Source organism: Balaenoptera acutorostrata, chromosome 2 (assembly GCF_949987535.1).
Source record: "Balaenoptera acutorostrata chromosome 2, mBalAcu1.1, whole genome shotgun sequence".
In the NCBI taxonomy this organism is placed as follows: domain Eukaryota; kingdom Metazoa; phylum Chordata; class Mammalia; order Artiodactyla; family Balaenopteridae; genus Balaenoptera; species Balaenoptera acutorostrata.
This window is the reverse complement of record NC_080065.1, coordinates 139186379-139198989: the sequence shown is the minus strand read 5'-3', so window position 1 is coordinate 139198989 and position 12611 is coordinate 139186379. Positions and strand designations below refer to the sequence as shown.

At 54.5% G+C, this 12611-nt stretch overlaps 1 protein-coding gene across 2 annotated transcripts; it reads left to right on the top strand.

Moving 5' to 3' along the window:
• The first annotated feature begins 8652 nt into the window (after nucleotides 1–8652).
• HAND1 (heart and neural crest derivatives expressed 1) lies at nucleotides 8653–11981 on the top strand. 2 transcript variants are annotated; one of them, XM_028166051.2, is made up of 2 exons: nucleotides 8653–9408; nucleotides 10998–11981. In XM_028166051.2, exons 1-2 carry the CDS (start codon nucleotides 8857–8859, stop codon nucleotides 11100–11102), a joined length of 657 nt encoding a protein of 218 aa, XP_028021852.2. In that variant the 5' UTR covers nucleotides 8653–8856; the 3' UTR covers nucleotides 11103–11981. The 2 variants fall into 2 exon arrangements, with proteins under 2 accessions (XP_028021852.2, XP_028021854.2); XM_028166053.2 differs by having other exon boundaries at nucleotides 8759–9408; nucleotides 11001–11981.
• Nucleotides 11982–12611: the final 630 nt, after the last annotated feature.

The following is a 12611-nucleotide window of genomic DNA, read 5'->3' as shown; positions in this document are numbered from 1 at the left end:
CAATCTTGTGTCCTGTGGGGTGTGTGTGTGTGAGGTGACAGGGCTGTCCACATGGCTAGGGAGAGATGTTCACACCAGGAAAGGTGGCCAAATCCAGGCTTTCTGGAAGGAAACCTGCTCTGATATTTGATAATGAGATTAAACCAGAGTACACTTCCCCTTTCTCCAGTCACCACTCATGCCTCTTGCCTTTCTTTTCTGATTTCTGTTTTTTCCATCATTCAGTTATCTTCTCATCTCCCCACTCAACAGCAAAGTTCTGCTGCAGCAAGGGGAACGGTAGGGCAGAAAGAGGCTGAAACCGAGAACGGTGCTGCTAAGAAGATTGACAGTGACAGTGAAAATGATTAAGACTCAGTCTGCCAAGTTTGCAGGTTCCTACTCCACTCACTCCTGCTTCCCAAGCCCAGGCCCATTGATTCATCCCTGACTTTTAAAGGGAGGACTTCTCTCACTAAACTGAAGAGACCCCTGAGAGATTTAGAAATTCAACGGAAACAAAACAAAACAAAACCAAACCACTAAGCACTTGACTTCTCTCCCAAAGGACCGGGGAGCCTGCCAATTCCCCAGCAATGCCAGTGCTAAGCATTTTCCTAGCATCAACATTAAATCCCCTTTTTGTTTTTCTCTTGTAAAGTGTGTTTACAACTGACCATTATGGGAAAGATGACGGATGTAATCTGGCCCCGTTTAAAATAATAAGACTAATAATGATACTGTTTATTGCCCACAGGCTCAGTTTCTGAATGCCTATATGCAGAAAGAAGAAGTGGGGAGCTGGGAATATTCACCAGTAAGTGTAGTCAGCGGCTGATCTATATGCCCCAACCCAGTCCAGTGCCAAAAGTCTTAGCACAGATTTCCCAAGATTAGTACCTCGGCCTCCAAGCAACTTTGAAAGTCCATCTCCGCTCTGGTCCTGGCAGGGGTGCAGGAGAACATGTGGATCCCACCGCTCGTTAGAGCAAGGCCATTTTAGGTTGGGAGAAAGCAGGCCCAAGGAAGGAGGGCTACCCTCCTCTACCACCCCGGCCCCAAGTTGTAAGGGAGGATAGCAGAAAAGGAGCCCTCTATCCCCTCACCATTTCTGACTCATTCTACCTCACACCAGTTCTTAATCTCCCAGAACGGGCTAGGTTGATCCAGCTGGGTTTTCTCTACCGAAAGGTATTGCATTTCTTCCAACCAACGCTACTGCGTATAGATCAGTCCCAGAAGGTAGTGGCTGAGGGCTCCACCAGCGGATGGGTTATGAGGCAGGTGGCCCCGGCAGAACAGACAGGATGGAATGAGTTACCACACCACCTCAGATTCCCGCATTCCCACACACCTGGCTGCCGTTCGTGCACAGAACTGCGTCGCTCCAACGCGCTCCTTTGCCTACTCCGGAGAAAGGAGCGCAACAGTTTTGGGTGAATCGCCAACGCCTCTCCCCGAGATAGCAGCGCTTAGACGGACAAGCTGGGAGCAGAGAGCCTGCCCTCCTCCCCGTGGGTACGCTGCCAGAGTGGCGCTTGATCCTTAGTAAAAAAAAAAGTCAGAGAGACATGGCTCAGCCCTGTGTCTGCAGGAGAAAGCAGACTCGATGATTGCTGGTGAAGGCCCCATGCATCCAGCTCTGCCTGGACTATGGGACTCCCCGGCCTATGCGGGCTGCGGCGCCTGTCCTCAAGGACGTGTTCGCAGCTCCAGCTTTTTCCCAGTCCTCAGCTGGGGTAGGCTGGCTGAAGGATGGAGGAAATAGGTGGAGTGGGTTGATTCCATCCTCCTGCAGAATTCAGACTGAACTGAAAGGGAAAAATTTCCCTGACCTGGGAAGCAACGGTCAGGCGGTGAAACTGACCTTCATGACACTGACCAGAGATAAACCTCTTGGCATGGAACAGTTCGGCACACAATTGATCAATCATTTGGAGACCCGAGGCTACATGCAACCCAGCACCATGAAACTTACCAGCGTGCACTTAACGAAAAAACCTGATATGCCTAAAACAGACTGGTGCACAACAGAACACTGTTAACCGACCACCTGAAACTAATCGCTGTGAGGCTGCCCTGAATGAAATTGCCTGAAAGCAAACTGACTGGGTGAAAGGAACCAGAATGAAATCCACCTGCCTGCTAACACGCCACTAAACCACGGCAAGGGACTGCAGCAGGGAGGCTGAAGAGGGCGGCAGGGTGCTCCTCTCCCGGAGCTCCGAGAACCTGACTGGTGCTGCTGCGGGGACTCGACAGGGACTGGGGAGGGGGGTTTGTCCAGTGCTTTTTAATTTACTACCGCCGCGCCCCAAGCCATCCCATAAATTTGGGGACCGTTTTCACCAAAGCTGTGAGTTACGATTTTTCAAATAAATACATTTTCCAATCAGACGGGGTTCTGTTTAGGTTGAACGCGTCCTGAAGCAGACATCTCTCTGCCCAGAAAATACACAGAAGAGGAAGCGGAGCCGGGACGAAGCTCAGACGACATAAAAACTTGTGTAAACACGTTGTCATTTACGGACTTCGGAAGAGAAAGGGAATGGGGGAGGAAAATGTTTAATTCTCCCTTGAATCCTGAGGTCCCAGAGCCGAGGGAAAACATGGAAAATTTAATATTCTTTTTCCATAAGCTTGATTTGTGTTATGCATTATACAACGGGCAGCATCAGGTTTACCTTAAACAGATTTTGTAATTTTGAGGGTGTTACAAACCTAAGAACGGACAGGGTTGCACCCCTCACCACCCCCACCCCCCCATGCACACACACCTACAATCTCTCTCTCTTAGGTTTTCTTCAGGAAAGAACGTGGGGGAGATAAACCAGAAGGGATTATTTCGGCAGGAGGGTCTTCGATTTCTGGCTGTGTGCCCCATCCTCTAGGCCTGCTTCCCACCTTTAAAACAAGGGGGGCCAGGACTAGGAATCAGAGCTCCCCCCCCCCACACACACAATATCATTCACACATAATTCTGTGCACAGTTGCAGGAAGCTCAGGGATTCCCAAGCTAAACGGTAGAGACTGGAATATCAGCTTGTGGCTTGGACCCTCTCTAGCCAGTCCACTCCTCATCCCAGGAAAGGGGGAAATAGGGGAAGACAGAGGCTGCCGTGGAGCCCAGGTCTCCACTAGGTGTCTGGGCTCTAGCTGCGTCTCTGCCACCCATTGGCTGTGTCCTTAGGGAAGCCCCTTCCCCTCCTCCCTAGGCCGGTTCCTCTGTAGGTCCTAACACGAAATCTTAGCAGACTTGCTACTCTCACATACTGGCGAAGGCAAGGAGGCCTCTCACCCCACGAGCTTCTAGGGGAAATCGACCCACTTTCTGTCTCTTCCCTGCCCTGACTGTCCCCCAAACCCCCAGCCCCGCCCAGGCTTTCCCGGCCCGGGGAGCAGGTTGGGCCAGATTGGAAAGTCCTAGACACTCTAGATGCTGCAGAGAGATGTTTAAGGGATTTGCGCGCTCAAGCCGCGGGGTAAATGGCCCGCGGGCTGATTTATGGCGCGTTACTGCGCGACGCGATTCCCCAAGACAGCGAGAATATTTTACACCGCGCTAATATAAACAGGCGGCCGGCCGGGTCCTTTTTATGGAGTTCCTGTAATTACCCGGGCCCTGACAGCTCCTTGATTTACGGCCCTATTTAGATAAGGGGTCCGGTGCGGGGATTGCTGGTGGCGTCAAGGTCACGGGACGCGGCGGGAGAAGGTTTTGCGGTAGGCGCCGCGGCACGGGCTCTCCCAGGCCTGCCAGTCCTGGGGGCGGGAGTGAGGGGAGGAGCGGGGCAGGCCGGAGAGGGACCCCGAGGCGTCCGAGGCTTGAGTACAGCCAGTCCACTGTACAGATGGGACAACTGGGTCCTGGAGGAGGCAGGAACTACACCCCCAAACCATACAGCAAAGGAAATGCGGGTGGGTGGGATCTGGAACTGGAATTCAGGTCTCTGGCAACATAATCCCCCCGCACCTGGCGATGCTCAGTCTCCCCCATCTCCAGCCTCCTGACAGTAGGGTTTTGTAGGGGCGGTGGGGAAAGAAGAGGACTCGATGCTGTCCGAAACAGGAGCGGTCAGATCAGAACAGAGCCCTGCAAAGGGGATGCCTGGATTCCCTCCCTATCCAGGGCTATGTAGTCATGACTCATGTAACTCCATTTCTTCCCCCGTGGAATTAATATTCCTAAAAACAGAGCCACCGTTTATCCAGGTTTACTGTCACTGTGCTAAGAGCTTCACCTATATAATTTCGCTTAATCTTAAACCAGCCCTCTTCGGCGGGTGTTACTGCACCCTAATTTACAGAGGAGGGAAACGAGGATGCGAAGTTTCACACAGGGCAGAATGCCAGTGCTGAGTTTCAGTCCCGGTGGGTGGGTGCGATTCTTCCGCGAGGCTCTCTTAAACACTCCCTTAATACAAAGTTTTAACCTCTGTGTGCTTAAGAGCCTGTTAAATGGGGTGAGGGTGCTGGCCCGACCTTACTAGCATAACTGGAGGAAGAAGCATGCATTACAAATGCTCGGAGCGCCAGACCTTGTGAAGGCGCAGTCCCCACGAGCACCGCGGGATGCGGGTCCGGAGGGGAGGTAGGGGGATTTGAGACTGGTAGGTAGGACGCCCCGCCCCACCCCAGAGTCCCAGACTCCTGCTCCTTAGTCTGTTTTTGTGGGCCTGGGCAGGCTAGAGTCTTCGGGCCCCAGAGCCAAGCATGAAGTCCCAGAGCTGGGAGAGAGGAACCAGAGGGGAGCCGTGCAACAGCCCAGAGCTGGGAATTACAGAACTCCATACTATCAGTCCCCATTTTTCTGAAAATGGGGAAACTGAGGCTCAGAGAGGGAAAGGAACACAGTGAGGTGCTAGGTAGAGCCAGAACTCAAGGCACATCTCTTGCCTCTCAGCTTAGAAACATTTCGGCCAAACTCCTGGGCCCCAGACCTCCCACACCATATAGCCTGGAAAGGAGAGAGAGAACAGCTTTACTGGGTTCCCACTGTCGTTCCAAATGCACCTGAGCCACGCTGGACTTAAAAGCACATTGGGGTCTTTCAGAAGGCCGGGTCTGGAGCCTAGGCGCCTCGCGTTCTACACAGGCCATCTCCCTGGCGTCCATCCCACTGGAGGCTTCCCAGCCTGGAGCCCCAGTGGTCCTCGAGGGCCATGCTCCCACAGCAGGCACTGTTTGGAGGACTACTTAGACTCCTTGATTCGGGGTGGAGAGCAGTGCTTTCTGGGGCCCGGGGGACTGCCAGCACCCTGCTCTTTAACCACCCACGGGGGACTGTCGGGGGATCTGGGGGCCCTCAAGGCTGCTCACGGGACTGGGGTTCATCGTCCAGTACTGATCATGCGTTCCCTACCACACTAAGCAGGCTGGATATTTGGAGGGTCTCTATGGGCCCTGAGTGATCTGTGTAACCCTGGAAAACTCTTGGGACACGAGGGTGGGTGCTGGAGCTGTGAGTGTGTGAGTATGTGGGTCACTGCACGTACCGGTCTATCCCTTGCTCCTCGTTCATGGGGGTGGGGGCTGTGACACTGTGCATACTATTGTTTCAACTTCATCTCCAGGGCTTGTGACCGTGACTACTGTAGGTAAGACAGAATGCATTTCAACTTGTCTGAGTATTTGGAATTTGTGTGCCTGTGTGTAATGGGCAAACATGTGAAAACTTCTACTTCTGAGCACCTGTGCATATACTGTAGTAATTGTGGCTGTGTACTTGCGTGTGTTTGTGGGAACTGAGAACACATGAAATGTGGAATGGGGTTTTCAGAAGTCTGTGCTGTGAATACAACTGTGGGGCACTGTAAGAAACTGACACAAACTGGTTGGACCTGTGCACAAGTGTGACAGTAAAGAGTATGTGTCAAGCCCTGCAGCTGTGATATTTGTGTAGAATTGATGTGTTTCTGCTGTGATGGTATCTGTAGGCATGCCTGCATGGAGGGTTGGGAGTGGCTCAGAGCTGTAACACATCTGAAGCGAGGTGTGTGCCCTGTGGGTGACAGAGAGATAATGTGTAAAATCCTAGGAATGCACGAATATCGAAATGCTGTGTGTCGCATGCGTGTAAATAAGTTACCGGGAGAATACACATACGTTGTGGCATTTGCACGAATGCATGGACTTTCATGTATGCCCGTGATTTTTTGTGAGGCCGTGTGCGTATATATGTGCATGTGTAATGGTGGGCCTGAGGGTATGCCGGTGGAGATCCTGCCGGACTAGGACCACGGCTGGATGTGTGTCGAGGATTGAAGTCCTTTTCCACAGAGTAATTACTGTCTCTACCCGCACACCGGCACTCCCGAGAGCCTCCAGGCCAGGGAGGCGCGGGACACCGCGGAGCCGCGGCTCAACCGGGCGCCGGGTGCTCCCTCCCCGCGAGCCTCTGGCTCCGCGCTCGGCCCAACCCCAGCGCTGCTGGCGCCAGGCGCCCGGGAGAGCAGCGGGTTTCCAGCCGCCTCAGGCAGGAAACAAGGACCTCCCTCCCCCCACGCACCTCTAGGGCCCACAGCCCAGCCGAGCTCCCACAAGGGGAAACGGCTCTGGACTAAGCATTTGTTGGCTTCTCCCTTGCAGTGTCGTCGCCCCTCCGCCCGCCGCCATCTGTTTATTCCCTGTACGGGAGAGGAAAACCGCGTACCCACTGGCTACCCGACCCCCAAGGAAAATTGTTCATCTTCTCTGGGCCTCACTGTTCCTATCTGTAAAATGAGCGAGTTGACCTTTCTCCCCCTGCCTTTGGGCTGCTAAGTGTGCCAGGCACACAGCGGGGGTTAGTAAATACTTGTTGAAGAAAGGGGTAAAGGAATGAATTTGCCCTCTAAAAAGAGCAGTCATGGGGGCTTCCCTTGTGATGCAGTGGTTAAGAATCTGCCTGCCAATGCAGAGGACACAGGTTCGAGCCCTGGTCCAGGAAGATCCCACATGCCGCGGGGCAGCTACGCCCGTGCGCCACAACTGCTGAGCCTGTGCTCTAGAGCCCGTGAGTCACAGCAGCTGAGCCCGCGTGCCGCAACAAGAGAAACCACCGCAATGAGGAGTCCGGGCACCGCAACAAAGAGTAGCCCCCGCTGGCCGCAACTAGAGAAAGCCCTCGTGCAACAACGAAAACCCAACACAGCCAAAAATAAAAATAAATTTTAAAAAGTAAACAAATAAAAAGAGCAGTCATGTATTTCTCTTCTCCTTTCACCCTCGCCTCCACATTGCTTTTGAGAGAAGGGCACACTCCCTCAGTTTCCCTATATGTAAAATCTAGGTGAAGGCCTTTTGGCTCCATGATTCTAGATTCCTTTTCTTGGGCCCACGGGGAGGGGTGGCAGACGCCGTCCTGGGCGTTGACAGGCCACCTAGGGAAGGGGCTTGGCTGGGAAAGGTTGGTGAGGATGGAGGGACCCAGGTCTGAGGACATCAGCTGGGTAGCTACCCATCAGGAGGTAGGACAGAGAACTCCAGTCGCAAGCACTGCCACCCTGGGATTCCCAGGTCCCAATGCCAGCCCAGAGAAAGGCCTCCACGGACAGAATCCGACAAGCGTAACGGCCCTAGCCGGGAGTGGAAACAGCGGAGGTCTGCGCGGCCAGGACCGCGTCTCTACGCCGGTGGGTGTGAGATGCCAGGCGATAAGTTTCTCCGGCTGCGTGAGCCTCTCGGAGAGTGTGGAGGTCGTGGTCTCCTTGGTGTGTGTTTACCGCCAAACGCTGATTTCTCGCAGTGTGAGCTTTGGCGCCGAGAATCGAACATTCTCAAGCTGTGATAACCTGCATGGGGTGGCCCAGCGTAGCCAAGCTCCGGGCTCTCCGTTCAAGTCCCGCGGGAAGGAGGCTGCCCCTGCATCAGCCTGGCTGGCCTTTGGACTGGATCAGGCGCCCAGGAGGCGAGAAGAGTGGACCTCAAGCTCTGGAGCCCGGAACAAACTAGTAAATGCCTGTGGGCTTGGAGCCCTCCTCCCCCCTACTCGCCACCCCTCTCCTCCCACCTCCTGTCCCCGGCTTCTTCCCCAGTGGGTGGCCGCCTGCGCGGTAGAGGACAAGACTTGGCCAGAGTTGGCGGGTGCTCTACCGGGTGCAGGACCTGCTGCAGTCCTGCAGAATGGGCCGGTGACTAGGGACTGGGGGTGCTTAGGGAACAACATTAGGGGCCTATCTTGCCTCCAGCAGCGCGCTCTCCTTTTCTGGCTCTGAGACCAAGTAGAGCAGATGCCGCTCAGGACTGGGAACCTCTGGAATTTCCATTTTGGATTCTGGAAGGTCTAGAAACAAGAACCTTTCTCTTTTTTTGCGCCTCAGTTTCCTTATCTGTAAAATCTAGGTGAAGGCCTTTTCGCTCCATGATTCTAGATTCCTTTTCTTGGGCCCACGGGGAGGGGGTGACAGACGCCGTCCTGGGCGTTGACAGGCCTGTGTCTCAAGTACTAACCCCCGTCTCCCCCGCAAGTCGGGAACTGGGGGGGGGGGGGAGGGGCGGAGGCGGGGCCGCCTCCCTGTCCCCGCAGGCGGCCTGAGTCGAGTAGCGCTAGCTGAGCTTAAAACCAGGGACGGCCATCCCCCTTTCCTCCTCCCCGCCCCCCTGCCATTGGCTCCAGGGAGAGGTTGACATCAAAGCCCCAGCCTTATATAAGCCAGACCCTGAAGGGGAGGCCGCAGAAGGGTTAAACAGGTCTCTCGGCATCCTCGTCCTCGCCTGCAACAGAAGCCGGCCAGAAGACGGGCTTCGGGTGTTCATCTTCAGCCTTGCCCCAGAATCTCTCAAAGCCGGTGCCCACCAGAGCGCCGCCCCAGAGCCCACGGGTGGCTCCGGCAGTCTCTGGGGGCGCATGGGGCGGCGCTAATCGGGCTGGCGGCGCAGGCCAGGGGCCGCACCAACATGAACCTCGTGGGCAGCTACGCACACCATCACCACCATCACCATCATCACCACCCTCACCCCGCGCACCCCATGCTCCACGAGCCCTTCCTCTTCGGCCCTGCCTCGCGCTGTCACCAGGAGCGGCCCTACTTCCAGAGCTGGCTGCTGAGCCCCGCTGACGCTGCCCCGGACTTCCCCGCAGGCGGGCCACCGCCCGCAGCCGCTGCAGCCGCTGCCTCCTATGGTCCAGACGCCAGGGCCGGCCAGAGCCCCGGGCGGCTGGAGGCGCTCGGCGGCCGCCTGGGCCGGCGGAAAGGCTCAGGACCCAAGAAGGAGCGGAGACGCACAGAGAGCATTAACAGCGCGTTCGCGGAGCTGCGCGAGTGCATCCCCAATGTGCCGGCTGACACCAAGCTCTCCAAGATCAAGACTCTGCGCCTGGCCACCAGCTACATCGCCTACCTGATGGACGTGCTGGCCAAGGACGCACAGGCTGGAGACCCCGAGGCCTTCAAGGCCGAACTCAAGAAGGCGGATGGCGGCCGTGAGAGCAAGCGGAAAAGAGAGCTGGTAAGTCTGGATCCCATACGCTCTAGCTAAGGGCGCGGGCGCGGTGAGCATCCGTAGGCCGAGTACGCAGGGGAAGGAGTCTGCGTTGCCGTTCGTGCGATTTTGAGAGGCTGCGGGGAGTTCTGAGATGGTTGAAATGTGGGATTGTGTGCATGGAGGGAGGCAGATTCATATTTGAATTCATCTGTAACGTGGATAGTGTTTGTAAGGCTGTGAATGAAGACAGAATCTTACACTTTTCGGACAGGCTCGTAGGGTCCCTTCTAAGAATCCATTGGAAGCTTCAGACCCCGAGAAAATGCACACACCATATATTTCACTTCCAGTTTCAAGGGGTCCTGATTCATCCCTGGGATCTCCTGGAAGCCAGGTTAAGAATGCTGTAGGAGTTCGTTACTTTAATTTGCCTGAATGTGAATTTTTGCGTATGGGCTCCGCTGCTGTTTTCAAACGGCCTTTGCCAGAGAGGTTGGTCTACTTTCATCATTGTACAGATAGGGAAACTGAGGCCCATAATGGGACAGGATGTGAAGGCCACCTACCCGAGGAGTTGTTTACTTGGGTAAAACAAGTCAGTTTATTCCCTGTCTGGAGGATGTTTCACTGCTCCACTCTCCATGGCTGGTTCCTAGGGCCACCTTGATGGTCTTGTGTATAAACGCCGACAAGCAAGTCACTCACTTCTTTTGGCTTTGGAGATCGCAATCCCTACTCGGCTTTTTTCAATCCTCTCTAGCGAGGCGACACTTCTGGAGCTCAGTTTCGCTGGCGCAGGGCTCTGGGACCTCTGAAGGCAGTGATTTCCAGGCTGGGGAACTGAACTAGTTTCTCTAGATTGGTGCGCTCAGGAACACCGCGCCTTGGAGACTAGAGAGCCCTCTGGGTTTTATCTGACCTGCAGGGGCTGTGGTAAACTGGAGAAGTCACCTGAGGAGACTGGGAAAGACCGTGGTCATCGAGTCTCTAAACCGCCGTCCTGGGCTGGAGGACATGCAGGCCCCGGGCGACGCCCTCGTTGGAAGTAGTTATTGGGCGTCTCCCCACTCCCTGCGCTTTGCCGCCTCCTTCAAGTAGCGGGGAAGGGGGATGCTAAGCCAGGCCGACTCCCCCGCTCATTCGCGTAGCCTTCTGAGTGCCCAGAGCCGGCTGCAGAGACCCAACCCTGTATCCATGCCCAGGCGCTATAAACTAGGTTGGAAAGTGGGATGTGTGCGGGGAGCAGGTCCGCGAGCAAGGAAACTGTTGATTCCCACCCCTCCCATTCCAACCCCTGCAGTCTCCCTTCGGCGCCATAAAGCCAAACCTAAGAGCATCAGTTTCACCAGTCGCAGAAAATTCTCACTACCAAACCCCCAGAAGCTGCCCATCCCATCCCGCCCCCCTCCCCCGGAACTCGGCGCATAAAGGCAAATTTATGAGCCTGTTTGCCTATTTCGCAAACAGAAATTCGTCACTTATTTAAAGGCTCCCAGTTACTGCTCCCAACACCTTTTACCCCACCCCCACTTTTACCCTACGCCTGGGCGAGCGGAGCAGAAACATTTAAACCTGTCTCTCTCGCCTCTTTTCTTGTGTGTGTCCTCTGGCAGCAGCAGCACGAAGGCTTTCCTCCTGCCCTGGGCCCAGGCGAGAAGAGGATTAAAGGGCGCACAGGTTGGCCGCAGCAAGTTTGGGCGCTGGAGTTAAACCAGTGAGCCGAGGCCTGCGCTGAGGACCCCGCCACGGCTGCTCGACCCCGGAGCCCCGGGAGCAGAGGAAGGCGGAGGCGAGTGCCAGGCTCTGGGTGCCAGGGGCTTATGGGGAGCATTCCGCCTAGCCTCTGCTGGGCGCTGGCAGGTCGCTGGCTGCAACTACACATTTGGATCGCACGTGCAATGTCATTTGAAATTGTTTTTAATACGTGAAGAGAAAGAGAAATATATATATAAAACCCCCACCCCTGCAACCGAGAGGGAGGCTCGTGGCTGCACGATTCGAAACGGAAGGACTGCGGGACCCAAGCGCGCTAAGACGTACCCTTCCAACCCTTCTGGGGCGAATTTAGAACCCCTAACGCCTTCCTCACTACACTATCTGCCTGTCTTTCTCACCCCCCTGTCGGCTTTGCGTCAAAACCCTCCGCGAGCTCTCCTCCCTAATTAAAATGCAATAAGAGGAATCAATAGTTTTCTGCCAGGGAAAGAGAACCAAACCAGGAAGATGGAGGGCTGCCTTTGTTGTTGGCCTCCCTCAAACAGTGGTGTTTTTTATTTTATTTTATTTTTGTCGCTGCACTTCCTACTTAGTTACAAGGGAAATGGCTCTTTCTTGACCTCTCTTTCCTTCCTTCTTGCGTTCTTTTCTTTTTTCTTCTTGCTTTTCTTCCTTTCTCTTTCTTTCCTTTTCTTCCTTTGCGTTCTTCCTTCCTTTGTAAATAAAAACTTTTCCCTTTGTTGAAAAGTTTTTATGTATTAAACTACCTACCATGCCTGCTGCGCTCAGGTGTTTGTTTATCCCCCATCCTCACCCTTTTTCTACCTCAAATCTATATGACCACTCACTACCCCCTCCCTTTGCAAAGCAGTATCTATGCTCTTGACTAATAAAACATTTTCTGAAATCAGCAGAAGCCTGTGTGGTATCTTGGTGGGTATCCCCACCCCACTCCATCGTTTCTGCTAGTTGGAGCACCTCCTGTTCTACTTCTCTTTTGATAAATGCCAAGCCAAACTGCAAATCAAATCAAGGGAAGGGGGCAGATAAAGGATTTACTCCTGGAACAAAGAGTAGAGTTCTCCTTAGAAGATAATGGGGGGGGGCGGGGACAGGATAGCTTTCATGAACCCACAGAACAGAAAACTGGAAACGAATTAGATCGAGGGGATGAGCTAGGACTTTTGTGGGTCAGCATTTGGGCCTGTCTGTGGGTTAGCAGGCACATTGTTGTCTGCAGGCCGCGGTTTGGAGTTATTGGGAAGGGGGTCTGTCACACAAACGAAGGAAAACGCGAGGGCAGGGTAGCTCGGAACAGGGGAATGCCCTCGGGAATACTTTGGCGTATGTGAAATTGTGAACCTGCAGTTGTACGTGTCATGGTGCAGGAACTCACACGGAGCCCCGTGGCTGAGCGGGGGCCAACGAGGGGCTGCGGAGCACAGTCCCAGCACGCGGTAAGGACTCGGCAAGGCGCAGCAGCTATGATTTTATACATGAGTGAAAGAAGC

Bases quoted from the DNA above. Each gene is read 5' to 3' on its own strand.
- HAND1 (XM_028166051.2), top strand. From the start codon at position 8,857: ATGAACCTCGTGGGCAGCTACGCACACCATCACCACCATCACCATCAT. The intron at 9,409-10,997 runs GTAAGTCTGGAT...GTCCTCTGGCAG, and splicing joins GCAAGCGGAAAAGAGAGCTG to CAGCAGCACGAAGGCTTTCC.